The 25,628-nt window shown below is 35.1% G+C and overlaps 2 protein-coding genes across 5 annotated transcripts; one reads left to right on the top strand and one right to left on the bottom strand.

Annotated features, from left to right (window-relative positions):
• Positions 1-311: 311 nt before the first annotated feature.
• On the top strand, positions 312-11,061 carry LOC144195925 (histone-lysine N-methyltransferase SETD1B-A-like). Of its 4 annotated transcripts, none has more exons than XM_077715813.1 (18): positions 312-456; positions 636-788; positions 882-986; positions 2,576-2,846; positions 2,917-3,032; positions 3,812-4,507; positions 5,073-5,378; positions 5,949-6,038; positions 6,114-6,177; positions 6,255-6,433; positions 6,725-6,824; positions 7,312-7,545; positions 7,615-8,373; positions 9,046-9,188; positions 9,268-9,384; positions 10,289-10,408; positions 10,516-10,653; positions 10,720-11,061. In XM_077715813.1, exons 2-18 carry the CDS (start codon positions 651-653, stop codon positions 10,891-10,893), a joined length of 3,750 nt encoding a protein of 1,249 aa, XP_077571939.1. In that variant the 5' UTR covers positions 312-456; positions 636-650; the 3' UTR covers positions 10,894-11,061. The 4 variants fall into 4 exon arrangements, with proteins under 4 accessions (XP_077571939.1, XP_077571938.1, XP_077571937.1 ...); XM_077715812.1 differs by having other exon boundaries at positions 315-456; positions 6,264-6,433; positions 9,253-9,384; XM_077715811.1 differs by having other exon boundaries at positions 315-456; positions 9,253-9,384.
• On the bottom strand, positions 10,897-25,628 carry LOC144195705 (4-hydroxyphenylpyruvate dioxygenase-like). Its single transcript, XM_077715519.1, has 15 exons — positions 25,623-25,628; positions 25,121-25,177; positions 18,327-18,353; positions 17,661-17,723; positions 17,214-17,318; positions 16,759-16,801; positions 16,545-16,627; positions 16,390-16,479; positions 16,214-16,317; positions 15,283-15,360; positions 14,592-14,754; positions 14,430-14,501; positions 11,897-12,019; positions 11,710-11,826; positions 10,897-11,636 (listed from the first exon to the last, which is right to left on the bottom strand). The coding sequence occupies exons 1-15, from the start codon at positions 25,626-25,628 to the stop codon at positions 11,526-11,528; spliced, it is 1,242 nt and encodes a 413-aa protein (XP_077571645.1). The 3' UTR covers positions 10,897-11,525.

Here is a 25,628-nt window from a genome sequence, read left to right as displayed (position 1 = left end):
TTCTTTCCCCAAAATTAAAAGAAACATCTTGAAATCTAATTCTGATCGTTCCTAATAAATACGATCACGTGATCAGATCGAGACAACGCTAATTTAGAGGGTCACTTGTGTTTATATTCATTCTAATTTCAGTCATTTATCTGTTATTAACATTGTGTTAAAATCTACAAGATAAAATGACTATGAATTAAAACGTATTATTGACTAAATGACTCATATCTAACACATTTACTTTCCTTTCTCGAATATGTTAACAACGCACTAACTAACTAAAGCCTGTACTACTTTCCAGCTGTTGTTTTTCCAGTGTGCTCCTCCGCCGGAACTATTTTACCCTTGGCGGAGTGATCTACCAACCAACTTGGCAACGTACTCCGTCGACACCTGGCAGAAAAAAAATACACAAATCCAGCTTTTAAATGTTGCTCCACTTCAGGATATACAATGTCGGAATAGGTGAGATTTTTTTAAAGTGAGTTTTTTTATTCTATATGAAAAAGAATCAGCGTGAGGAGAGTTTTTATCGGGTCACATTCTCGTCATCAGAGCATCACCTGTTGGGGCGTGTAATCCTCCATGGCGAAAAATAGGCCAGATGCGAAGAACAAAATCGATGTTTTATCTCACTTTTGCAGGTTTGGAAGAATGTCATGGAAAGCGAAAAGCCACTTTTAGGGAAAGATTTACCACGTCAGACTTGGACAAGTTGCAAATTGCTGATTGATCCAGCTCTTACAAAAGGACGATATAAAGTGTATCGATTTGATGGACATGAGTTTAACATTCCGGTGAGTGAAATTCAAACAATAACAACAACAACAATACTCTTTTTCTATTGGCTTTCCAGGAACGAACCCATTGTTTTTTTTTTATTTCAACAGGTGGACGACTTGGGTTTATTTCCAGTTGATTCGGTGAGAGATCCACGAATCTGCCGAATGTGGAGCAAATGCGTCAAGAATGACTTTTCCCTTCCCAGATTTAAGGTAATTACATTGAATTATGTTCGTAAAATATGAATAAAATTGCTCGTAAGGCAGAACAACAACGCTTGTTAATCCCATTGGCTGCCATAGACGTACAATCTACACTGACAAATGGTTATTCAAAGCCAGTTTACATTATAATTATTTTTTAATTTTATTTTAAAATTATTTAGACATCTCTTGTTATCACTGGTGAGCAAAAGATTAAATATGAATTATTTATTTTACCATTTATTCATATTGTCTACCTATCTATTTTAACGATGACCTATTGATTATGTTGACTACTTATTACTTATTTATTGATTACTTATTTATGATTTTTCTTATTATACTTGTATAAGGACAATAAAAGCCAGTTTACATTATAATTATGTTTTAATAATTTTATTATAAAATTATTTAGACAGCTCTTGTTATCACTGGCAAGCAAAATATTGAATATTAATTATTAATTTGACAATTTATTCATATTGACTACCTATCAATGTTGACTACGACTTATTTTTATGTTGACTACTTATTACTTATTTATTGACTACTTATTTATTATTATTTATTTATATGTTAGTTTATTGGTTGTTGACTACTTTATTATGTATTATTTATTGATTATTTAATTGTCTTTCTGTTGTTGTTGACTACTTTATTATGTATCATTTATTGATTATTTCATTGTCTGTTTGTTTTTTGTTGTTATTTGTGCATGTTTCACGTTTTGTTGATATTTTAAGTGTGTGTACGTGTGTGTGTTTTTCTTGTGTGTGCTGTCTGGATGATTATTGTGCATGTTGGGCCTCTTTTGTCCTTCCAGGCTTCCCTTTCCTTTTTGTAACCAGCTGGGTGTATTTTGTAATTAGCCCTGGTGTTTGCATTGGGACCTTGTGTACTGGTATGTATTGCATGTGGGATTATTGTTTATATTTGGTCATTTTGTCTACTTGTCATTGTGCATATTTGCTATTGTCTGTTAGATTTGTTTCTTATTTAATTTTTACTAAGTATAGCTTTTTATGTTAGTTCTTATTGAAGGATTTAGTATTACTACTACTTCGTTGTGCACTCGAGGCAGCCATGATGGCACATAGTGAAGCTTTAAGTCTCATTATACTTGTATAATGACACAAAAACATTTATCCAATTCAAAAATAAAGGCATGAGATTTAAATAAACGACAACTTAAGAGATTTTGTGTGTGCCCTAAAGAGAATGTCTTCCTGGTTTGATTCATTTTTAAAGTTGATACATTTAGTTTTTAAATAAAGATTTTGGTTTTGAATTGACAGTTCATTTATTCATTACAAATCTCTAGATATTCCAAAAAAGATGATTTTTAATGTAATTCTGGAAATTAATATGGCCTAATGCACAATATGTACTTGAATGTGGTTGCCAGGTCTTTGTAAAATCCAGTCTTTTTGTCCTAATTAGCAAAAGTAGTCACATTTATTGAATTAAAGGCCCTGATTGTCATTATACAAGTACAATTAGATTTAAAGCTTCACCCTTAAGTGCACTCATAAATAAGTAGTCATGAAAATATTTATATACAATAAAAAAATGACAATGTGTGTGTGTTTTTTTTCCAGATAGATGAATTTTACGTGGGTCCCATTCCTCCCAAAGAAGTAACATTTTGCAGGCTGAACGACAACGTCAACAAAGCTTTTCTTACGGACATGTGCACAAAATATGGCCGCATCGAAGAAGCGGAAATCTTCTACAACCCAAAAAACAAGAAGCACTTAGGGATCGCAAAAGTTGTTTTTGACACAGTGAGGGCTGCAAAAGACACCGTTTGTCACCTCAACCAAACGTCCGTGATGGGGAACGTCATCCATGCGGAAATTGATCCACAAGGTAAGACGTCTATTTAAGTTCATATTTTATTTTGAGATGATAAATGACTTTTTTGGTTGTCTTTTAACAGGTGAAAAGAGGATGCGCTACCTACAACTTCTTTATCATGGGATTTTCACTCCGTGGAGTTTACCAGTGGGACGGGATGACGACAAAAGTCTTCAAAATTTAATGGACAATTTAATGGTATGTGTTTTTTTATTTATTATTTGCCAGTTACATCATATTTTGCAGTATTTCTACTGCTTTAAAAATATGGTCAGTGCTGAAATGGATTTTATTGGTATTCAAAAAGTCAGTATAACTGGACATCCCTAGTGTATATACTATTTTTTTAAATTTAATGAGCAGATTTGGGAGCACATTCCACACATTTGAACTTAAGAGCCAATAGGAGTGCAGGAAAAAATTGGTCGTTTTAAAAACTCTCACAACAATCGGATGAAAAAAAAAAGTGTATTTAAAGCTATATTGACGTTTATGAATGAAATTCAAGAAAAAATAAACCATATCTTGCATAAAATGTTAAAGAACTTACTTAGTTGTGCCTCCCATTGCCGCCATCTTACCTAGAGATGACAAAACCAGACCGCTATGCACACACTTCCTGGTTGTACTGCTCACCCGACTTCCTTTTTGAATTTAACTTCCTTATGATATAACCAGAAAAATGTACTATCCATCAGCGGATCCTTTAAATTCATACAGTATCTCAGAAATAGCACGTGCGATGATTTTTATTAAAATTTTCCCTTCAAAGTAACACATTCTTACTCCCTATTATAAACATGAATATGGAGTTGAAAATTGTCAATCAGGGGGCGGCTTATACGAGGGAAATTGTAAAATTCAACAATTTTAGGGCAATTTTAAGGGTACGGCTTATACGCAGAGGTGGCTAATATGCGAGAAAGTACGGTAAGGAGTTTAAGTACCTTATTAACATTATGCTTATTTTTTTGCAGTGCAATTTGGCCCCCCACGGACAAGAAAGCCCCAGCACCCTCATGACTCCACACTCTCTCGACACGGCATATTCCAGTATTAATCAAGACACACCCCTAAGCTTTGGGCTAACTCCCGGCTCCCAGGGAACCCCACGAACTCCTGCCTTGTCTGCCACGCCCTTGTCCCAAGACTCATGCTACTCTAGTCTTCAGAGCACTCCCATCCTCCAGGGGGAGCCCCAGAGTTACAGTGTTCACAAAGCAAATCGAAGAGAACTTTGCTTTCGTCCGTTGGCCTATCGAAATTGGAAAAACCACCAGCTTCATTGTAGGAAAAAAATGACAACCCACAGGAAGAGTGAAAAGGTCTTTAATCAGAATCGTGCAAAACAATGCTTTGAAATCGTGTCCCCGAAGAACCCGGGGCAAACTACCTCTGAAATTTTAACTAGAAACTCTTTTCCGATGGGCGTCCATTCCGATTTACCCAACTTTGCCCCAAGGACCCCCCAATCCGAGACCCTGGATGCCCGTATACAAAGTTTACTCCAAAATGTGGATACCTCAAACAAGTCTTTGGAAAGCGTCAGTCCAACGCCATTACTCGAAGAGGATGAAACTTCTCAAGCTGTTTTTTTCTTGACGTCTCAAAAAGATGCGGAATCAGATGAACACAGGGATGGGAGTGGCCAATCAAATGCCGAGATTTTCCAGGTAACCCATTTTACGTAAACATACACCGCAACTACTTAAAATTATGCCTTTGATGACTTTTATTATTAGAACATACCATTGTATATTTTTGTTTTAATTGTAATCTCTTTATGCATTTATTTTTTTGTACTGCGGTCATGGGGGTGCTGGAGCCGGACCATTTTAGATATAATATTTAGATTTTTTTAAAATAAATGCATTAAAAGAACTGGTTTAAAAGCCCTGAATATTCAGGTTTCTATAGATCTAAAACAATGTTTATTTTAGCTTTTTTTATATATATTTTTAGGTTTTACAAAATGATTTTTGAACTAAAAACACAGAAAAAATGAATTAAAAAATGATAATTTTTGATTTAAAAGGGAGAAAATCAGGAAATGTAATTTACATCTATACTCTTCATTTGAATTTCATCCTAAAACAGAAAGACGGCACTCATGATATATTTTTCCGGGCCACACAAAATGATGCAGCGGGCCAGATTTGGCCCCCGGGCCGCCACTTTGACACACTTGCTGGTTTTTTTGGACTCTTCTCCAATTTGAGCATTTCTTGTCTCTTGTAGGGACCACACTTTTCAGAAGTGGACAAAGAGAACTCGGATGGAAGGACACCATCTTTTCCGCAAAGTCCGCATCCTCCCGCTGTCAAGTCTTCGGACTTTCCTACCCCTATTTCGACGGACCCGGCCAATCCAGATCCTCCACCTATGAGGGACAAACCTCACCAAGACACGGTTGAAAAGGTTCTAAATGCGCTGATGAGTGAACTGAAGTCAATCATCAAGAAGGACATTGCACGGAGAATGATTGAAGGCGTGGCTTTCCGGATCTTTGAAGACTGGTGGAATGATCAAGAGAAGAAGAGAAAGGTCAATTTTTCATTATTTTGGTCCCTCTCGTACATGGAAATTATACGAAAATTGGGGAAATCCTTTGATAATTTTCTATGGTATATTTAAAGGGTGTCAGACTCTGGTTGGTTGGCATTTCCGTCAACTCAATTTTTATTTTGACCATTTTAGATATAATATTTAGATTTTTTTTTAATATAAATGGATTAAAAGAAGTGGATTAAAAGCCCTGAATATTCTGTTTTTTATAGATCTAAATGTATATTTTAGCTTTTTTTAAATAGATTTTTAGATTTTACAAAGTGATTTTTGAACTAAAAACAGAAAAAAATGAGTAAAAAATTACAATTATTGATTTAAAAGGGGGAAAATCAGGAAATGTAATATACATCAATACTCTTCATTTTATTTTGATCCTAAAACAGAAAGTCGGCACTCATCATTTACTTTCTCGGGCCGCACAAAATGATGCGGCGGACCAGATTTGGCCCCCGGACCACCACTTTGACACCTGTGCTCTAATTTGTAAAAAGAAAAACATTTCTATGATAGAAGACGCCCAATCTGTTTTTATTACATCTTTCACAGACTGCGATCTTGCCTCCAAATGATAAGAAAAATAATCCCGTGAAAGACGTCAATGGCCAGAATAAGAAACCTCCTTTGCCCTCCTTCAAGGTGAAGAATTTTCAGGTTGTTTTTTTTAAAGCAGAAACTAAAAAATGATGTTAAGAAAAATATTTTCCGATGTAGATTAAGAAGAAAAGTGACGACAATGCCGCCATTTTGGAAGTCAGAGAAAGTCAAGAGCCGCCAGGTAAGTCATTTATTTCAATTAGTGATTTTTTTCTTCTGTTCAAGGGTGATTAATTGTGTTTTTGTTATTTTTGTTTGTGGTTTTAGATGAAACCGAAGTTTTGGAATCGACACGTTATAAACGCAGACTCGCCCGACGACTTGAAAGCGATGAAGATGATGACGATGATATAAAGGAGGAAAGCCAGTTAAATTATGGGGTGGAAAAGGACATTTTAATAGAAAGAGGATCACAAATTGAAGCCAATGAAGATCAAGTAAGTGTACATTCTGGTAAAATATAATGTAAATTACTCAGACATTTAAATTGCACAATATGTTAACACAGGGAATTAATCAGGTAATTCTCAACTGAAAATAGATATTTAAAAAAAAAAAATCCACCATTGTCCATCCGTCAAAAACTGTTATAATACAGACAATAAGAATATTTCAGCTCAGATTTTTTGCTCGTATCATTACGATATTTCAACCATCTGCCATTGACGACAATAGACATCCAATTCAAAGACTATGTTCACTTATGACTGCTTGTATTTCTGCCTCAGTGTGAAAAGGACAGTCAGAATGGAAAGAAAGATGGCGACGTCCACACAGATTCTGAAGACACGTTCCCAGATCCTGACCATATCTTCTCATCAGCTACTGGTATGTCTGCAAAAGTTCTTCTTCAGCCTTTCGCCGTGGCAATTGCATTTTCTAGTGCCTCGCTCTAGACCACATGTGTCAAATTGGCGGCTTGGGGGCCAAATCTGGCCCGCCGCATCATTTTGTGTGGCCCGAGAAAGTAAATCATGAGTGCTGACTTTCTATTTTAGAATCAAATTAAAATGAAGAATATATATGTATATTAAATTTCCTGATTTTCCCCCTTTTAAATCAATCATTGTCATTTTTTAATCTTTTTTTTCAGTGTTTTTAGTTCAAAAAATATTTTGTAAAATCTAAAAAAATATATAAAAAAGCTAAAATATACATTGTTTTAGATCTATAAAAAAACGGAATATTCAGGGTTTTTAATCCAGTTCTTTTAATGCATTTATAAAAAAAAAAAAATCTAAATATTATATCTAAAATGGTGTGGCCCACATGAAATCGAGTTGACCTAACCCGAGTCTGACACTCTTTACTCTAGACGCATCATCCGAGCAAATCTCCTGGGAAGAACCGGATTCTCCATCTTCCTCATCTTCAGAGGGTCGTGAAAGCTCCTCCTACTCTGAGCTCGGCTCCGACGACGATTCCGATGAAAGTCTGGAGTGTATCACAATATCCGACGAAGACTTCATGGACCTTGAAGCCCCCATGATCCCTCCGAGGCCACTCACTCCTGGAGCTCGGTTGGAAATGTTACCCCAACAGAAACCAGGTAAGAACAAAAACTTCCATCACATTGTCAACTTTTCCATTATATTCAATCCTCTCATCCCATCTACAGCGCCAGAGAGACGTGAATGGAGCTTTGACGCTTCAGTCTCCAGACCCCTTACACCTTCTGGCTGCTTATTGGATAGCGATCCTGACATTTTAATCCAAAGCAAAGCCACATCGCCAGTCGCCACGGAGGCGGAGCGACCACAAACCCCAGGAAAGGGAATAGCGTCTCAATCAGGAAGTGAAAACGAAAACTTCTCCATTAACCTCCACGAATTACATCTACCACCATCTGGCATATCTTCATTTTTGGAGGAACCACCCAGAACACCCGGTCGAGAAGATACCAATGCTCCAAGTCCAACAGAATCACGTTTTAGAACCTTTATCTTCCCTCCAAAGACACCCGGAAGAGACATCCTTCCCCGGAGAAGATCCATAATGGCGGATATGGTGAACAGTGGCTTCCCTAGATCGTCTTCTTCGTCCTCCTCTGAGGATTCGGGGCTTAGGACATGGTCGGGTTTGAGAGATATGCCTCTCCAAAGACTGGAGAACATGCCGAGTCTTCTTGTTTCTGAACGAAGGTGGAAAAAACGAAGGATTCTAAAACGGCGGAGAGCTCAAGGGAACCGTCACTTTTCTTGGGGAGATTTTTACAAATTGCGCTCAGGGCGAGAGGAGAGGAGGGTTCTTCATGGGTTATGGAAGGAAGGTCTGGATGAAGAAGATAGGAGGTTGCTACGTTGGATGTATGAAAGGCTGCAAGAGCGAGATGAGGAATGCACTTGGCTTAGCGACTCTCGATGGATCGACCATCCTTATATCCTTTTATTTTTGGGTGAAATGTAGGGTTTAAATAGGAAGGTTTTACAGTAATCCTCAAATATTGCGGTTAATGTACACCAGATATGGCCGAGATAAACGAAAATACGCCAAATATATGTTTTTGTGCCTAGAAATACAAGTAAGTACACAAGGGAAATTATCAAAAAGTTTATTTTTATTCAATATTACAGGTATAGTAATATCAAAAGATATGTCATTTTTTGATAACTAAATATAATGTACATATTTAAAAAAATATCAATACTTAAAAATGAAAGTAATTCCTCTATGCTTGATATAAATGTCATAAAAACGGGTTAATGGGAGTTTTAGTCCACTTTTATCTCAAATCAATTTTTCCTCATATAAAATAAATCATAAATACAGTAACACCTTGAGATACAAACTTAATGCATAGCTAGCTTGTATGTCAATTTACTCGTAACTCAAATCAATTCTTTCCATATAAAATAACTAAACAGTAATACTTTGAGATACAAACTTAATGCATTCCATGATGGTAGCTTTTATGTCAATTCACTTGTATCTCAAATCATTTTTGACCATATCAAATAACTAATTGCAGTAATACCTTGAAGACATGAGATTACGTGCTTAACCTACAACTTTAAGACTTTTGTGTTGGATGTACTTAACCGGCGTTTACTGACGAAAGCTACAGAAAATGAAGAAGGACGCCACGTGACGGGTTCGGCTCGCAGCGAGGGATTCTACAAAATCAACTGGAGGGAGAAACTGGAATATCGACATCGGGACAGAGTTAACCAGCTGCCGACGACAAGATCTGAAGTATTTATTGAGGAAGATTGGGGGGAGTTTTTTGGTGACACTCATGACTGTTTATTAATGGCAGGCCGCGTCCAAGCAGGGGCTGTCGACACCGCCGGCGGCGCTTCGGGCCGGATCGGGATTCCGGTCAGAACAACGTCGGCTGCTGTCGTCCTTCGGATGCGATGGGGATCTGCTCAAGTTCAACCAACTCAAGGTTTGTGAACTGGCGCAGAAAGAGAAGGCAACTGTTTTCGAATTCAAATGAAGCAGAAATGACATTTAAAAAACAACAACCCTAAACCCTAACCCGAACCATTTTGTATTTAAACACACCCTAACCCAAACCCTAACATTTTGGATTTAAACACACCCTAACCCTTAACCCAAACCCTAACCCAAACCATTTTGTACTTAAACACACCCTAACCATTTTGTATTTAAACACACCCTAACCCTAACCATTTTGTATTTAAACACACCCTAACCTTAACCCTAACCCTAACCTTAACCCTAACCCTAACCTTAACCCTAACCTTAACCTTAACCCTAACCCTAACCTTAACCCTAACCTTAACCCTAACCTTAACCCTAACCTTAACCCTAACCTTAACCCTAACCTTAACCCTAACCTTAACCCTAACCTTAACCCTAACCTTAACCCTAACCTTAACCCTAACCTTAACCCTAACCTTAACCCTAACCTTAACCCTAACCTTAACCCTAACCTTAACCCTAACCTTAACCCTAACCTTAACCCTAACCTTAACCCTAACCTTAACCCTAACCTTAACCCTAACCTTAACCCTAACCTTAACCCTAACCTTAACCCTAACCCTAACCTTAACCCTAACCTTAACCCTAACCTTAACCCTAACCTTAACCCTAACCTACCCTAACCATTTTGTATTTAAACACACCCTAACCCCAACCTAAATCCTAACCATTTTGTACTTAAACACACCCTAACCATTTTGTATTTAAACACACCCTAACCCCTAAACCCCAACCCTAACCGTTCTGTATTTAAACACACCCTAGCTCACTTCTACATAGTTCCTAGACAACAAGCTTACACAAGATTATAGCAAAGCAAGACTGTTCTTTTTTGTTCTCCTCAGTTCCGGAAGAAGCGGATCCGTTTCAGCCCAAGTCACATCCACGATTGGGGTCTCTTTGCCTCGGAGACCATCGCCGCTGACGAGATGGTCATCGAGTACGTTGGCCAAATCATAAGACAGGTGAAACAAATTCAATGAAATCATGGCATTTATAAAAGCAAATTCCACGTACTATTATCCTGAAGTTCTATTGGACGAAACTTTTGTACTTACTTATTTCTTCTCAGGATATCGCGGACATGAGAGAGCGCAAATACGAAAAAGCAGGCATCGGAAGCAGCTATTTGTTCCGGGTGGACCGAAACACCATCATCGACGCCACCAAATGCGGAAATTTATCCCGATTCATCAACCACAGCTGCAACGTGAGTCCACTAAAGCTCACAAAGTTAACTTTTCCCCGAAACTAAAACCCTCAACTTGTCTTTCAGCCCAACTGTTACGCCAAAATCATCACGGTGGAATCCCAAAAGAAGATCGTCATCTACTCACGGCAGACAATCGGCGTCAACGAAGAAATCACGTACGACTACAAGTTTCCAATCGAGGACAACAAAATTCCTTGCTTGTGTGGAGCCGAGAATTGTCGGGGTTCTCTCAACTGATTCTGCAAAAAAAACAAATTCTAACAACCAGCACGTAAGCTATTATAAGACAATTTAAAAAGGATATACTTGACTTTTTCAATGTTTTTATTCCGCACTATATGGACGAAATGTTATTGTTTTAACTGTTTCATTCCTTAAAATATAGACTATTTGTTGGCCTTACAATGATGACATCATTTTTGAATTTTTCATTGAATTCAATACAGTAATACCTTGAGATAAGAGCTTCATCCGTTACGATACCGAGCTCGTATGTCAATTTATTCGTATTTTCCTAAAAATTTCCATAAAAAATACATTTTTAAAAAATACACAATTAAGTCTATTGCCAGTTCGTTTTTAAAGTTATCGAACCATGACTCGACCATGACTCGTATAACAAATTTGTCTCATATCGCAGCGCAAAAAGTTGCTAGGAATTTTCCTCTTATCTCAAGTTTCTCGTATGTCAAGGTATTACTGTAATAGGGTTATAATTTTTAAAAAGAAAAAAGGTTTTAAGACACTGCTTTGCCGTTTTATAAGATAGAAAAGAGTATAAATGTACATTTGTATTAAGTTTCATGATCTAAAAGAAAGTAGGCACCCTTGAACTGGTGTTACTTTACATTGTTAATTACTAAGAGGGCTCAAATATTTTTGGACACGCCATTTGGTACGAGGGCGATCAAATTTCCTCTGGAGTGTTGATCCGCTTCGATGGCTTCGAAAAGAGATTTGAAGTTTCCCGCGCCAAAGCCCTGTTGAGTCAACGTATCCCAACTTGTTATTTTGCCATTGAAAGAGATAGAGTTCCCTCTCAAGTCTTCTCACCTGGTGATTATGTCTCTGAATGACCTCAAAGAAGACCGTGGGACGGTCCTGGACCGGCTTGGTGAAGATTTGAAGTAAGTAGCCCTGGTCGTCAAAGTCCACCAGGATTTTCAGCTCCTGAGTCGAAAGAAATGCATTTAAACGAGGAAAATATTGGACCATTAAAATGTATCATAAATGTTCCTACCTGCAGGACGTTCAAGTCTTCTTCGATTTTCACCTTGGACTCTCTTAACCTCTCCTTCAGTTGCTCATAGTAAGTGTCAGGCACTGACATAAAATCCGTCCCACGTGCTTTTAAGTTGCGAATCTGCAAACCAAATATATATTTCATTATGTATTGCTTATATATATACACATACATATGTCCATATATATATATGTGTGGGTGTATGTATTGTATGTATGTATTGTATGTATGTATGTATTGTATGTATGTATGTATTGTATGTATGTATGTATGTATGTATTGTATGTATGTATGTATTGTATGTATGTATGTATTGTATGTATGTATTGTATGTATGTATGTACGTATGTACGTATGTACGTATGTACGTATGTATTGTATGTATGTATGTACGTATGTATTGTATGTACGTATGTACGTATGTATTGTATGTACGTATGTACGTATGTATTGTATGTATGTACGTATGTATTGTATGTACGTATGTATTGTATGTACGTATGTATTGTATGTATTGTATATATATATTGTATGTATGTATTGTATGTATGTATTGTATGTATGTATTGTATGTATGTATTGTATGTATGTATTGTATGTATGTATTGTATGTATGTATTGTATGTATTTATTGTATGTATGTATGTACGTACGTACGTACGTACTATGTCGTTTTTTAAGAAAAGCCTTACTATACTATGTCGTTTTTTAAGAAAAAAAGCCTCACTATACTATGTCGTTTTTTAAGAAAAAAAGCCTTACTATACTATGTCGTTTTTTTAATAATAAAAAAAGCCTTACTATACTATGTCGTTTTTTAAGAAAAAAAGCCTTACTATACTATGTCGTTTTTTTAAGAAAAAAAAGCCTTGCTATACTATGTCGTTTTTTAAGAAAAAAAAGCCTTACTATACTATGTCGTTTTTTAAGAAAAAAAGCCTTACTATACTATGTCGTTTTTTAAGAAAAAAAGCCTTACTATACTATGTCGTTTTTTTTAAGATAAAAAGCCTTACTATACTATGTCGTTTTTTTTAAGATAAAAAGCCTTACTATACTATGTCGTTTTTTAAAGAAAAAAAGCCTTACTATACTATGTCGTTTTTAATTTAAAAAAAGCCTTACTATACTATGTCGTTTTTTAAGAAAAAAAGCCTTACTATACTATGTCGTTTTTTTAAAAAAAAAGCCTTACTATACTATGTCGTTTTTTAAGAAAAAAAGCCTTACTATACTATGTCGTTTTTTAAGAAAAAAAAAGCCTTACTATACTATGTCGTTTTTTAATAAAAAAAAGCCTTACTATACTATGTCGTTTTTTAAGAAAAAAAAGCCTTACTATACTAAGTCGTTTTTTAATAAAAAAAAGCCTTACTATACTATGTCGTTTTTTAATTTAAAAAAAAGCCTTACTATACTATGTCGTTTTTTTTTTTTTTTTTAAAAAAGTCTTTCTATACTATGTCGTTTTATTTTAAAAAAAGCCTTACGATACTATGTCGTTTTTTAAGAAAAAAAGCCTTACTATACTATGTCGTTTTTTAAGAAAAAAAAGCCTTACTATACTATGTCGTTTTTTAATAAAAAAAAAGCCTTACTATACTATGTCGTTTTTTTAAGAAAAAAAAGCCTTACTATACTATGACGTTTTTTTAAAAAAAAAAAAAGCCTTACTATACTATGTCGTTTTTTTTAGGAAAAAAAGCCTTACTATACTATGTCGTTTTTTAAGAAAAAAAAGCCTTACTATACTATGTCGTTTTTTAAGAAAAAAAGCCTTACTATACTATGTCGTTTTTTAAGAAAAAAAAGCCTTACTATATCGTTTTTTAAGAAAAGCCTTACTATACTATGTATGTATGTATGTATGTATGTATGCATGCATGCATGCATGCATGCATGCATGCATGCATGCATGCATGCATGCATGCATGCATGCATGCATGCATGCATACATACATACATACATACATACATACATACATACATACATACATACATACATACATACATACATACATACATACATACATACATACATACATACATACATACATACATACATACATACATACATACATACATACATACATACATACATACATACATACATACATACATACATACATACATACATACATACATACATACATACATACATACATACATACATACATACATACATACATACATACATACATACATACATACATACATACATACATACATACATACATACATACATACATACATACATACATACATACATACATACATACATACATACATACATACATACATACATACATACATACATACATACATACATACATACATACATACATACATACATACATACATACATACATACATACATACATACATACATACATACATACATACATACATACATACAAACAAACAAACAAACAAACAAACAAACAAACAAACACTCACATATACATACATACATACATACATACATACACATAATATGAAATTCCCGATAGATCTGTTCTAATAGACTTACAGCTGTGATTATATCCGATGTGTTCATAGCAATGTGTTGCACACCTGGACCACCGTAGTACTCCACATACTCCTGGAAGTAAATATCTTTTAGTACTTACATTACTTTTGAAGATTGTTCAAATCATTAATTCATCCCCTTAGTTTTAATTCCAAACCCAACCTGGATTTGAGACTTCTTCTTGCCCATGGCCGGCTCATTGATGGGCATCTTCACCGTCTCTTCGTGGTTGGCGACGACAATGGAGCGTAACGAACTGAACTCTGTCTTCAGCTGCTTATCGTCCACCGACCAAAAGCGGTGAAAAAGAAGATTCCTCCGATACCTTTAGGGCGATAAACATGCAAAGTCAAGGCCAATATTGCATTTTTTCAGTGTTTTTTTCCCCCCGTTTGTGAGTTTTGAGGAGTATATATACTATGCAACTTACTTATACTATTGTGAGGACATTTGTGTGCATCATTTTAGGAATATTTTGAAGGGAAAACAAAAGTAAACTACATATTTTTGAGTGTATCTGCATTGTAGTTAAGTTCATTTAAATCTGTTTATGTTATGTTACGAGCACGTTATCATGCAAAAAGTAGGTAGCATTATATTTCATAATGCTTGAAGATCTACAATGGCGACTCCTCCTGAATATGGACCAATGGCAAGGTTATAATGCAGAACGGCCTTACTAACTTAAAACCAAGTCCAGATGTGAGGAGCCGCTAAGAAATGTGCAAAGTCATGCTGGTTTCCCACAGACTTTTGGAACAATCGTGGCTCTGAATGTATAGTTACGCTAAAGGGACAAAAAAAAACGCCCACTGAACACAACATTCTTGAAAATAAAGACCCGGTCACCAACCATTCCACGACTGGAAGCATCTCATCCTCCGGTTGGTTTCCCACCACGTGATCGATGAAATTCAGTTTGGCCTCGGCTCTGAAGAAAAAGATCAAAATGAGACTTTTCAACATTTTGTAACATTTGAAATACTATTTTTTATTTATTTTTTACTTTTTGCCTATCATTGTTCAATAAATGGTTACTATGTTACATTAAAAAGTGCCTATTTTTCGCGGCAAAATGCAATTTATAATGCAGTGATTTACAGTAATCCCTCGAATATCGCGGCCTTCACTACATCACAGATTTTTTTCTTTTATTTAATTTAATTTTTTTATTTCATGAAAATATGAAAATCCCAGTTTATGCATATAAAAATACAATCATTATTCATGCATATAAAAATATGATCATTATTCATGCATATAAAAATACGATCATTATTTATGCATATAAAATTATGATCATTATTTATGCATATAAAAATATGATCATTATTTAAACATAAAAATACAATCATTATTTATGCATATAAAAATACCAACAGTATTTATGCATACAAAAATACAATCATTATTTAAACTTATAAAATATGATCATTATTTATGCATATAAAATATGATCATTAATTATGCATATAAAAATACAATCATTATTTATGCATTTAAAAATACAATCATTATTTATGCATATAAAAATCTGATCATTATTTATGCATATCAAAATATCATTATTTATGCATATAAAATACAATCATTATTTATGCATATAAAAATACAATCATTATTTATGCATATAAAAATACGATCATTATTCATGCATATCAAAATACGATCATTATTCATGCATATAAAAATACGATCATTACTCATGCATATCAAAATACGATCATTATTTATGCATATAAAAATACAATCATTATATATGCATATAAATTGAGGCAACTCACAATGTGGCCAGCAGGGGGTCCTTGAAAAGCGGTGGATGGAAACCCGGCAAGAAGAGGCCGCTATACCCCGACCTCTCCACAAATGTGTGCGTGGTGTCGCCATACTGTTGATGAGAAAGCAAATTTTTCAAATTTGGTTATTTGGTTTATGATTGATGAAGTAGTTATGGACTTACCGTTTGGAGCACAGCCAGTCTGACTTTGCCATGCTTGTCCTCCAGAGTGTAAGGCTCTTTTACAATGGTGGCTCCCCTTTCTTTGGCTTTCTGTCAAATTAAAATGATTTTTTATTCAATTCCAATCGAGTAGAGAGCTAAAAAAATTGTATTACCTGCACCAAGGCGTCGCAGTTTTCCACCGAAAAGGCGATGTCTCTAACGCCGTCCCCGTGTTTGACTAAATGATCTCCCATTTCTGAAAAAAAAATAGTCAGAAATGTAGTTTTTACACAGTTTTATTTACATTAATTTAAAACTGGAGAGGTTGGGTATTTGGTCATTAAATTTTTAGGAGAAAATAGTGAAATTTAAGGGGTTTTTTTTTACCTTTGTTTCCGGGATTGAGGGCAGATGAGAAGACATAAATGATCTGAAACAATGATTAAAAAAAAACTGTCATTAAGTTCTAAGCGAAGACAATTTTGCATGACATTTTTTAAATAATTGACAGTAAAACATGGACCACATAAAATTAATCACGATTAAATATAGATATAAACAGCTCTAATTTATATATTTATTTACAATACTGAAACAAACTTTAACAACAAAAATGCAATTAACTGCAAAAAAAAAAAATCAAATAAAAATCCAAGATAAGATCAGATAGGATTTTTTTTCTTAAAAAATATTGATGTAATCCAAAATACTGAAATCGTCAATAAGGGAGACGCACAGTTTAAGTGTCAACAGCTCCATCTAGTGGACATATCTGTTATTACGGTTGGAATGAATACATTTGGTTCATTAGTACTACTACATTTTTTTTGCTATTTTCTTACCTTTTTTTGTTTGACTGCGTGGGAGACCACATCTCGATGTCCTGTCTCCAATCCTTGATAAGCATATGGTTCAAATCCCAGTTTGTTGCAGTAAAAGGATGCTGCCTATTAGCAAAAGAATTAAAAATATATGGTTGACATCATCATTTGAGGTACACGTAAAACTGACAGGTCGCGCCATCTGCTGGTTATAAGTGAAATGACATCAGGGGGAAAGATAATTTGAGTTGACTCTGCACCCTGGGTGGGTACCCCCCACCCCTTACGAGAACCAATAGAATTGCTGGATGCAGAAATGTGTCCAAATCTGAGGGGTGCTTCAATGAAATCATCCAAATTTATGGTTTCATGGTTTGAGGTGTTTATGTGGGTGTTTCTTTCATGATAAAAGTCATTTTTAGTCTCTTTTTTTGGGTGTATTTGGGAAAATTGTTTGGAATAACATACCTGTTTGGCATTTCCGACCCAGAATGTCAAATGATCGAAGCAGAGGAACTGGCCTTGTTCGTGCTGTTTTGAATAAAAACAAAAAATCAGGTTAAATTCACATTTTTGAGAGAGTTTGAATCAGAAAAAATGATTAGGAAGGTATAGATAAAAAATATGAGAAATTGTTTTTGAGTTTGGAAAGGCATTTGAGAGGTTTTGAAGGGTTTTTGGGATGACTAGTTTTGGAGATAATAAAAAAAGGGCTTGGTTAGAATTTTGCGCGTGCTAAGCTAATTAAAAATCAGTCATGGGATTTTTGGTGAATTTACTCAGAATTGCAAACACTGGGGTGTGTAGCTGAATGTGTGTGTAGTGTGTGTGTAGTGTTTTAGTAATGGACAGGTTTAAAAAATAAAAAAATAAAAATTTTACTTTTCAAAAATGGCCAAAAATTTTGACCAAAATCTGTGTTAATTAATGTAAGACCTGACTATAATAATATTACTAGTAAAAAATATCAAGTCACTAGTTTTATACATAATTAGTATGACTTTTTGAGCATTTCTACACCAATGCCATCACATTTTGATTTTTATTGTGTTAAATTGATTTAATTGAAGTAAAAAAATCATTCAAAAACATGCAAAAGTTCATTTATTCCATTTAAAGATCAAATTTTCCTACCTTCTCGCCTTTGTCGTTGTACGTTGTCTGCAAATGGAAACAAATAGAAACCATATGAGCATTTTAGACAGGCATGTAAAACATCTCCCAATTCCAATTTGGGTAAAAATGCAATTTTTCCCCCCAAAAAATAAGAAAATATGACTCACCATGGTTTGCTTGTCTCTGATTGTCTTTTGCCTTTAAAAAAATGTACAGAACATATCTTAAGTCTTGAGGAAGAGGAGGAGGAGGTATTTAGGGGAGGAGATGCGGCAGAGTACAGATGCTTGGACACCCGTCCATGTTATACAATAATGACGATGGAATTCAACAAAAAAAAAAAGCCGGTGTCAGTCACATTTATTGAAATTGGCCTCATTTATAAGCAGTTTTACAGGGTTTGTATTGCTGGTTTGTGATTAGCATATGCTAACAAACAGAACTGGTTTGAGTGATGGAACAAAAAAAATAAATAAAAAAACATGGACTTGGTGCTACTTAGTTTTGAATGGCAAGTTCATATGGAAGTGTTTAAAGTGAAAGAGGAGGTTGACTTTTGCAGGGCTCTGATTGGCTCGTTGGTGTCGGGCTTCTGAGTCCATAAACTCACCAGGGTTCCAAATTTATGTCTATATATGTTTTTTTTTATAAAGTACTAGCAAAATTAGAATAGCAAGTAGATGTTATTTTATTGGGAAGTTTTATGTAAAAGTAAAAAGTAACATTTTATGGCGGTGTTATATGGAAATTTGTTGTCATTTTGATGATAGTGTGTCAAAGTGGCGGCCCGCGGGCCAAGTCTGGTCCGGCGCATTATTTTGCGTGGCCCAGGAAAGTAAATCAGAAGTTTCTGTTTTAGGATTAAATTAAAATGAAGAGTATAGATGTATATCAAATTTCCTGATTTCCCCCCCTTTCAAATCAATAAATGTCATTTTTAATCCATTTTTTTCTGTTTTTTTTTTAGTTCAAAAATCCTTAAATTTCCTGATTTTCCCCCTTAAATCAATAATTATATTTTTAATCCATTTTTTCTGTGGTTTTAGTTCAAAAATTATTTTGTAAAATCTAGAAATATATTTAAAAAAAAGCTAAAATAAACATTGTTTTAGATCTATAAAAAACTGAATATTCAGGGATTTTAATCCAGTTCTTTTAATCCATTTATAAAAAAATAATATCTAAATATTATATCTAAAATAGTCCAACCCACCTGAAATCAAGTTGACGTTAAAGCAAAAAACAACCACAAACTTAGTAAAAGAGTATAATGCGAAACGTTTTAAATTTATAAACAGGTTCCAAATTGGTCATTTTAAATTACATGCAAATTGGACCTGTTGATATTTAGTTTAGAAAAGCTGAATATTCAATTAAATGTTGAATATGTTCAAAAAATGAAGCCTCGATTCCTATTCTAGAATCAAATCTAAGGTAGAGATACTTGGAAAAACAATATTTTTGAATTCTTCCTGAATTTTTAAACATTAAAAAAAAAATGGAGAATCACCAACCAACTTAACTCAAGATGAAGTTAAGTGTAAAACCCTCTCGGCCATTATTTGTATGCTAATGAGTCAACTAACAAAACGGGCGGTCGTCAAACCAAAACAAATCTCGCTTCGTGTTCCCTTTAAACTCCCTACAGACATCTTTGTTTTCCACGTTGTTGTTACCAGGCGGCCATTGTCCACCGAGTATTGCAACGTAACACTTAATTGACTCATTTTGACTCAAAACGACAACCATTTTTAAATAAAATTAAAGACCAGCTACATTGTTAAAACAAAAAACAGCACCATCCTCAAAAAATCTCCATTTAAATTCCTATTAAAACGTCACATACGACTTAACTCAACTATTGCGCTACACCCGAGAGACTTTAACTTCTCGTGGGACGCAACCAGTCTCTCATAAACGTGAAAAAAACACAAGCTAGCCATTAGTCGAGATGAACCCACAGATACAGATCACTTGCGAAGAAGAAGAAGAAGAAAACCAGCCTAAAATGGACGACCAAGACAGTCCAGACTGTCCAAACATGGACGAATCTGACGCCAAGGAAACGGCATCCAAGGTGCAGTTGGTTTTCCAACAGGTTCGTAGCCAGATACGATCGCAAGTTTCCGCTAAGACCTCTAGGGGGAGCTTGGTGGAGGTGGTGAACCAACTCAAAGACAAGCAATCCTTGCCTCAGCCAATCGAAGAACAGCTTTTGGATGAGAATGACTGTAAAGATCCACTAAAGGACGATTTTGAGAAGAAGTTGGAATGGACCAAGGCGTCCCTGAAGGACGAATTTGAAGAACAGCTTACAAAATTACGTAAAGAAATGAAAGCCTATACTGACGGAGCCCTGACAGACTTGGAATGGAAGCTTCAAAGAGCGTCTCTCAAAGAGCAAGAAGGCAAAAAGAAAGACAAGAAGGTCAAGTCTTCATCCGCTACTTTGTCAAAAAGGGGGCGGACCCTGACTAGGACCATGACCATGACCGCTGTGATTCCCAAGGCTTCCCCCGCCGTCGTCTTGGGACCACGTGCCAAGTCGGAGAGTCTGATTTCGGAGAGTTCTCGGACCGTGGCTAAGGATCCGGGGATGTCGTCGGGGGCGGCTAATTACTATCATGTTCGTAAACCACTACTACCAGTTTGCCCGCCGTTGCACCAGTGTAAAAAGACTGTTGGGTTAAAAGGAAAAATTGGAAAGTGAGTCAAGATATTAGTGTTTTGGGGTTTTTAGATAAATGAGAAACACTTGAGGTATGTGATGACCTGTTAGCATGTTAGCCTGTTAGCGTTAGCATGGAAACTACTAGAACTGTTTGTGAATTGCTGTAAATGGCTAGATGACTGTGTTGGGTTGTTGTGATATGAAAATATGGAATAAAAATAATTGAATGAAGGTATTTTTTAATTTATATGAGTTTGGAGGGTATTTTTTGAAGAAAAATGAAGAATTGTGATACACAATTAGCAAATTGTTAAAGTATAAAACAGCTCACATTTTAAAAAAAATAATAAAGTTCTTAAAATTATATCTTGAGAAAATTTTAAGGGAATTTAGGAAAATATAAATGAATAAAAAGAAATGTATATTTAGGTTAAAGTAGTTTATCGCATTCTAACTTTTAATCGAAGGCAAAAAAATGTTAAATACGTTGACATTTTCAATGTTGTTGTAATTATACATTCGACCACCAGGTGGTAGCAAATCACAAGCAAGGTTCACATACAAGTAGCTCATTTTCAAAACTCACTAGCACATTTTTATGAATAATCCATGTTTTTTTATGTTGAAATGAAACAAAAACAAAAAACAAAAATAAACGCATCAAATATCATACAGTTTTGAGGCTAATGCTAACTGTAGCTAACTCGGCAAAGCCCCAGCTTCCCTAAAACAACATTTTTCAGAGATTATATTACACAATTAATGTCCTGTCGAAGCTCAAGTGTAGAAAAATGAATTATTAATCTGTAGTGGCGGTGGTGGTTTGGAAAGCAGAGCACCTGAGAGCCCCCAACAGCTGAGCTAACCGCAGTAACAGAAGCCGCATTTAAGAGGGCCTCACAATGGAGTGGATAGAGAACGGGGTAAGTAAAGAGGATCTTTGTGTCCCGAGGGATGGACGGACGGGATGATGAGTCCGCCGCAGCAACCGTTTCCGGAGGCCATGCAAAGACGGGCCACATTCAAGTCTGGCCAAGGCATCGCTGTCTTCGGAAGCCGCGTCTCCAGTTTAAATTACAAGCGTGCCGTAACACTTCTCATTCGTATTCAAGACAGCGCTATCATCCTTTATTTAAAAAAAATATATATATACTATATGGTAAGGGTGTCAGACTTGGGTTGGTTTAACGTCAAGTTGATTTTACGTGGGTTGGACTATTGTAGACATAATATTTAGATTTTTTTATTTTATAAATGGATTAAACGCCCTGAATATTCAGTTTTTTGATAAATCTAAAACAATGTTTATTTTAGGTTTTTTGAAATATATTTTTAGATTTTACAAAATGATTTTTGAACTAAAAACACAGAAAAAATGGATTAAAAAATGACAAATATTGATTTAAAAGTGGGAAAATCAGGAAATATAATATACATCCATACTATTAGAATATTCAGGTTTTTATAGATCTAAAACAATGTTTATTTTAGCTTTTTAAAAAAATATATTTTTATATTTTACAAAATGATTTTTGAACTACAAAAATTGATTTAAAAAATGACAATAATTAATTTAAAAAGGGGGAAAATCAGGAAATTTAATATACATCTATACTCTTCATTTTAATTTGATTCTAAAATAGAAAGTCGGCATTCATGATTGACTTACTCGGACCGCACAAAATGATGCGGCGGGCCAGATTTGGCCCCCGTGCCACCACTTTGACACCCACGCTCTGAGGCTAATAAAGAATCATCTCATCAAAGAAATTCAATTTTTTTAGGCAAAATTTGCCATGAAAATGCAAATTTTAGCCGACATCTACAATCTTACATATCTATACAGTCATTAACATGAATATAAATATGCTGTCCCTTATCAAATCCATCAATCAGTTAAAAAAAATGGACTAGTGACAAATAAGTTTACTGTCACATTTTGAGACGTGGATCTATCAACCAAACTTAAGTTGGACAGCCGTGAATTAGCGTCTACGCTGTCTAGACTGGCCCTTGGCCCCTCATTGACCCCGCCCACTCAGACGCTTTATGTTATTAAGTGTACATTGTGATCCTTAATCCCTGAGAGCGTTACCCGTCACAAGTTGTCAATCCCTCATTGAGTGGAAAAACATCTTTATAATACCCCGATGTGACAAAACAACGCCAAAATTCCACCTGTTAATTTATATCGGACCGCAAATAAACCATTAAAATGTCATTGAATATGGCCAGCACAATAAGCTGCAATTCAGTCTACTTTGTACTATTTAGTCACTTAAACTTGTGCTTAAAAAAAGTTATCCAATCCAAATTAATGTAGAAACCTGTGTTTTTTTCAGTAGTGTAAATATAAATTAATTTATTTTGGAGTATAATCGACTTTTTGGGGGATTATTTTGTTTCTTGTAACACATTCTAGACATCTATTTACCCCAGACACATTGTAATGCACGTCTAAAATGGAAAAACGTCATTAAAAACATCTTATTTTTAACCGATTGTCAAAAAAATTAGTGATCCTTGCATACTTTAAGTTTTTCCCCAAAAAATGTTGCACTAACCTGATTAAAAAACAAGAAAAAAACATGGCGTACTGTCATTTATGTGAAGAAATGTATATTCTATGAAATTCAATCACACCCCATTTATTAGCGCTCTTATTTGGGCTTTAACCTACGAGACCTGGAGACCCTCACATTTTATTAAATGTAAAAAAAAGGGGGTGCCGAAGTCGAGCAAGTGTGTGCGCTTGGGCAACAGGTGGACGAATACTACAGAGAAAGTTGGCTTGGCGTTGACAAACTCCGGAATGTGTCAGATCTCAGAGCGTCCGTGTGCGTAATAACGCAAACAAACACAAAGGCGGGAGTGCTTTTGGTGCTGCTTGGGTGGGATGGCGGGCGGGGGGACAGCAGGGAGATCTGAGGACAGCTACACACTTGTGTCTTTGCCTCACACGCTTGCCAAGGCCCATTTGGGTGGGACAGCTCAGCTTGCTCACATGACCCAAACAGACACAGGAAGAGACACCTGTGTCTGTTTGGGGAATTCTGTCTTGACTGACGAGTGCAGTGCCGAATTCGCTATTTCAAAAATATCGCTCTGTTTTCAAGGGTAACAGACATGGAAATATGATACAAGTTTAACCTAAAATTATTTTTTTTGTGCTTTACCTCATTACCTATATATGTATATGTGTATATAAGTGTATATGTATGTGTATATATGTGTATATATGTGTATATAAGTGTATATGTATGTGTATATATGTGTATATATGTCTATAGATGTGAATGTGTATATAAGTGTATATATGTGTTTATAAGTGTATATGTATGTGTATATATATATGTGTATATGTATGTGTATATATATGTGTATATGTATGTGTATATGTATGTGTACATGTATGTGTACATGTATGTGTACATGTATGTGTACATGTATGTGTACATGTATGTGTACATGTATGTGTACATGTATGTGTATATGTATGTGTACATGTATGTGTACATGTATGTGTACATGTATGTGTATATGTATGTGTACATGTATGTGTATATGTATGTGTATATGTATATAGTATGTGTATATATGTGTATATATGTGTATATATGTGTATGTATGTGTATGTATGTGTATGTATGTGTATATGTGTATATGTATGTGTATATATGTGTATATATGTGTATATATGTATATATATGTGTGTATATGTGTGTATATGTGTATATATGTGTATATATGTGTATATATGCGTATATGTGTGTATATATCTATTTTTTTTTCTTTTTTTATTGGAGGGGGTTTATTCTAAGCTACAACAATAACTAAAATTAACCATTTTATATAACTAAAATTATTTTTTTACATGCAGAAAGTGTGTTTTAATGTATTTAACCTCTTCTTGCCTTCAAAAGTATGTTTTTTTATTACAGAATGACTATATTTTCTTAATTATAAGTGTATGATTTCATAAGTCTAAAGTCGCCCAGGTGCTGAAGTCACATAGCAACCCCCCAACTATAAAATATTTTGGAAATGACTTCATCTCTATAGCTCAAATATTTTATATCACAGGAAATGACTTTTTCACATGCAGACATTGTTTTGGTTATTTAGTTTTAAACAGACTTACCACATTTTCTGGATTATAAATGCTTGTTTCATCAGTCTGAAGACAGTCGTCCAGGTGCTGAAGTCACAAAGCAACCCCAACTTTTTCTACCTAAATAACAAATAAACAAACACCTGATCATCAAAACATACATTATTTACCACCCCGAACATTCAAAACAATCTTTGCAATCATATTAAAAGTTTCCCATTTTTTCTAGCAATTGACAACCTAGTTAAATTCCCGCAACTACATTTTGTTCGGGTTGTCCTCCACCCCTTAAATAGGCCACACACGAGCATAAAACTACATTGAAGTGTTTTTCTGGAGCATACAACTGTTGTTTTTCTGAGGAGGGCCATTTCCTACGACGACCACCACCCCCCTTAAACCAACCCTCCCAGCCCCCCCAACCCCCTACCCTATAGAGTGCTTGGGTCAGCTGCTCTTCTGGGTGACTTATCCCGTATTGTCCTCACGGTGCTAACATCATCAGACAAGTTTTGAGACCGGCTCATCTCACAGCCAT

The sequence above is a fragment of the Stigmatopora nigra genome, chromosome 4 (genome assembly GCF_051989575.1).
Source record: "Stigmatopora nigra isolate UIUO_SnigA chromosome 4, RoL_Snig_1.1, whole genome shotgun sequence".
Classification (NCBI taxonomy): domain Eukaryota; kingdom Metazoa; phylum Chordata; class Actinopteri; order Syngnathiformes; family Syngnathidae; genus Stigmatopora; species Stigmatopora nigra.
Note: the sequence above shows the minus strand (reverse complement) of the source record. Positions and strands in the feature narration are given on the sequence as shown.

What these genes read in the sequence shown, in the direction of transcription:
- LOC144195705 (XM_077715519.1), bottom strand. An exon ending in ACGCAGTCAAACAAAAAAAG is followed by an intron (nt 16,802 to 17,213) that starts GTAAGAAAATAG and finishes TCATTGTTTCAG; the next exon opens with ATCATTTATGTCTTCTCATC. An exon ending in CATCGGATATAATCACAGCT is followed by an intron (nt 12,020 to 14,429) that starts GTAAGTCTATTA and finishes TTTGGTTTGCAG; the next exon opens with ATTCGCAACTTAAAAGCACG.
- LOC144195925 (XM_077715811.1), top strand. Translation starts at nt 651, where the DNA reads ATGGAAAGCGAAAAGCCACTTTTAGGGAAAGATTTACCACGTCAGACT. An exon ending in TGCGGAAATTGATCCACAAG is followed by an intron (nt 2,847 to 2,916) that starts GTAAGACGTCTA and finishes GTCTTTTAACAG; the next exon opens with GTGAAAAGAGGATGCGCTAC. An exon ending in TCAAGTTCAACCAACTCAAG is followed by an intron (nt 9,385 to 10,288) that starts GTTTGTGAACTG and finishes TGTTCTCCTCAG; the next exon opens with TTCCGGAAGAAGCGGATCCG.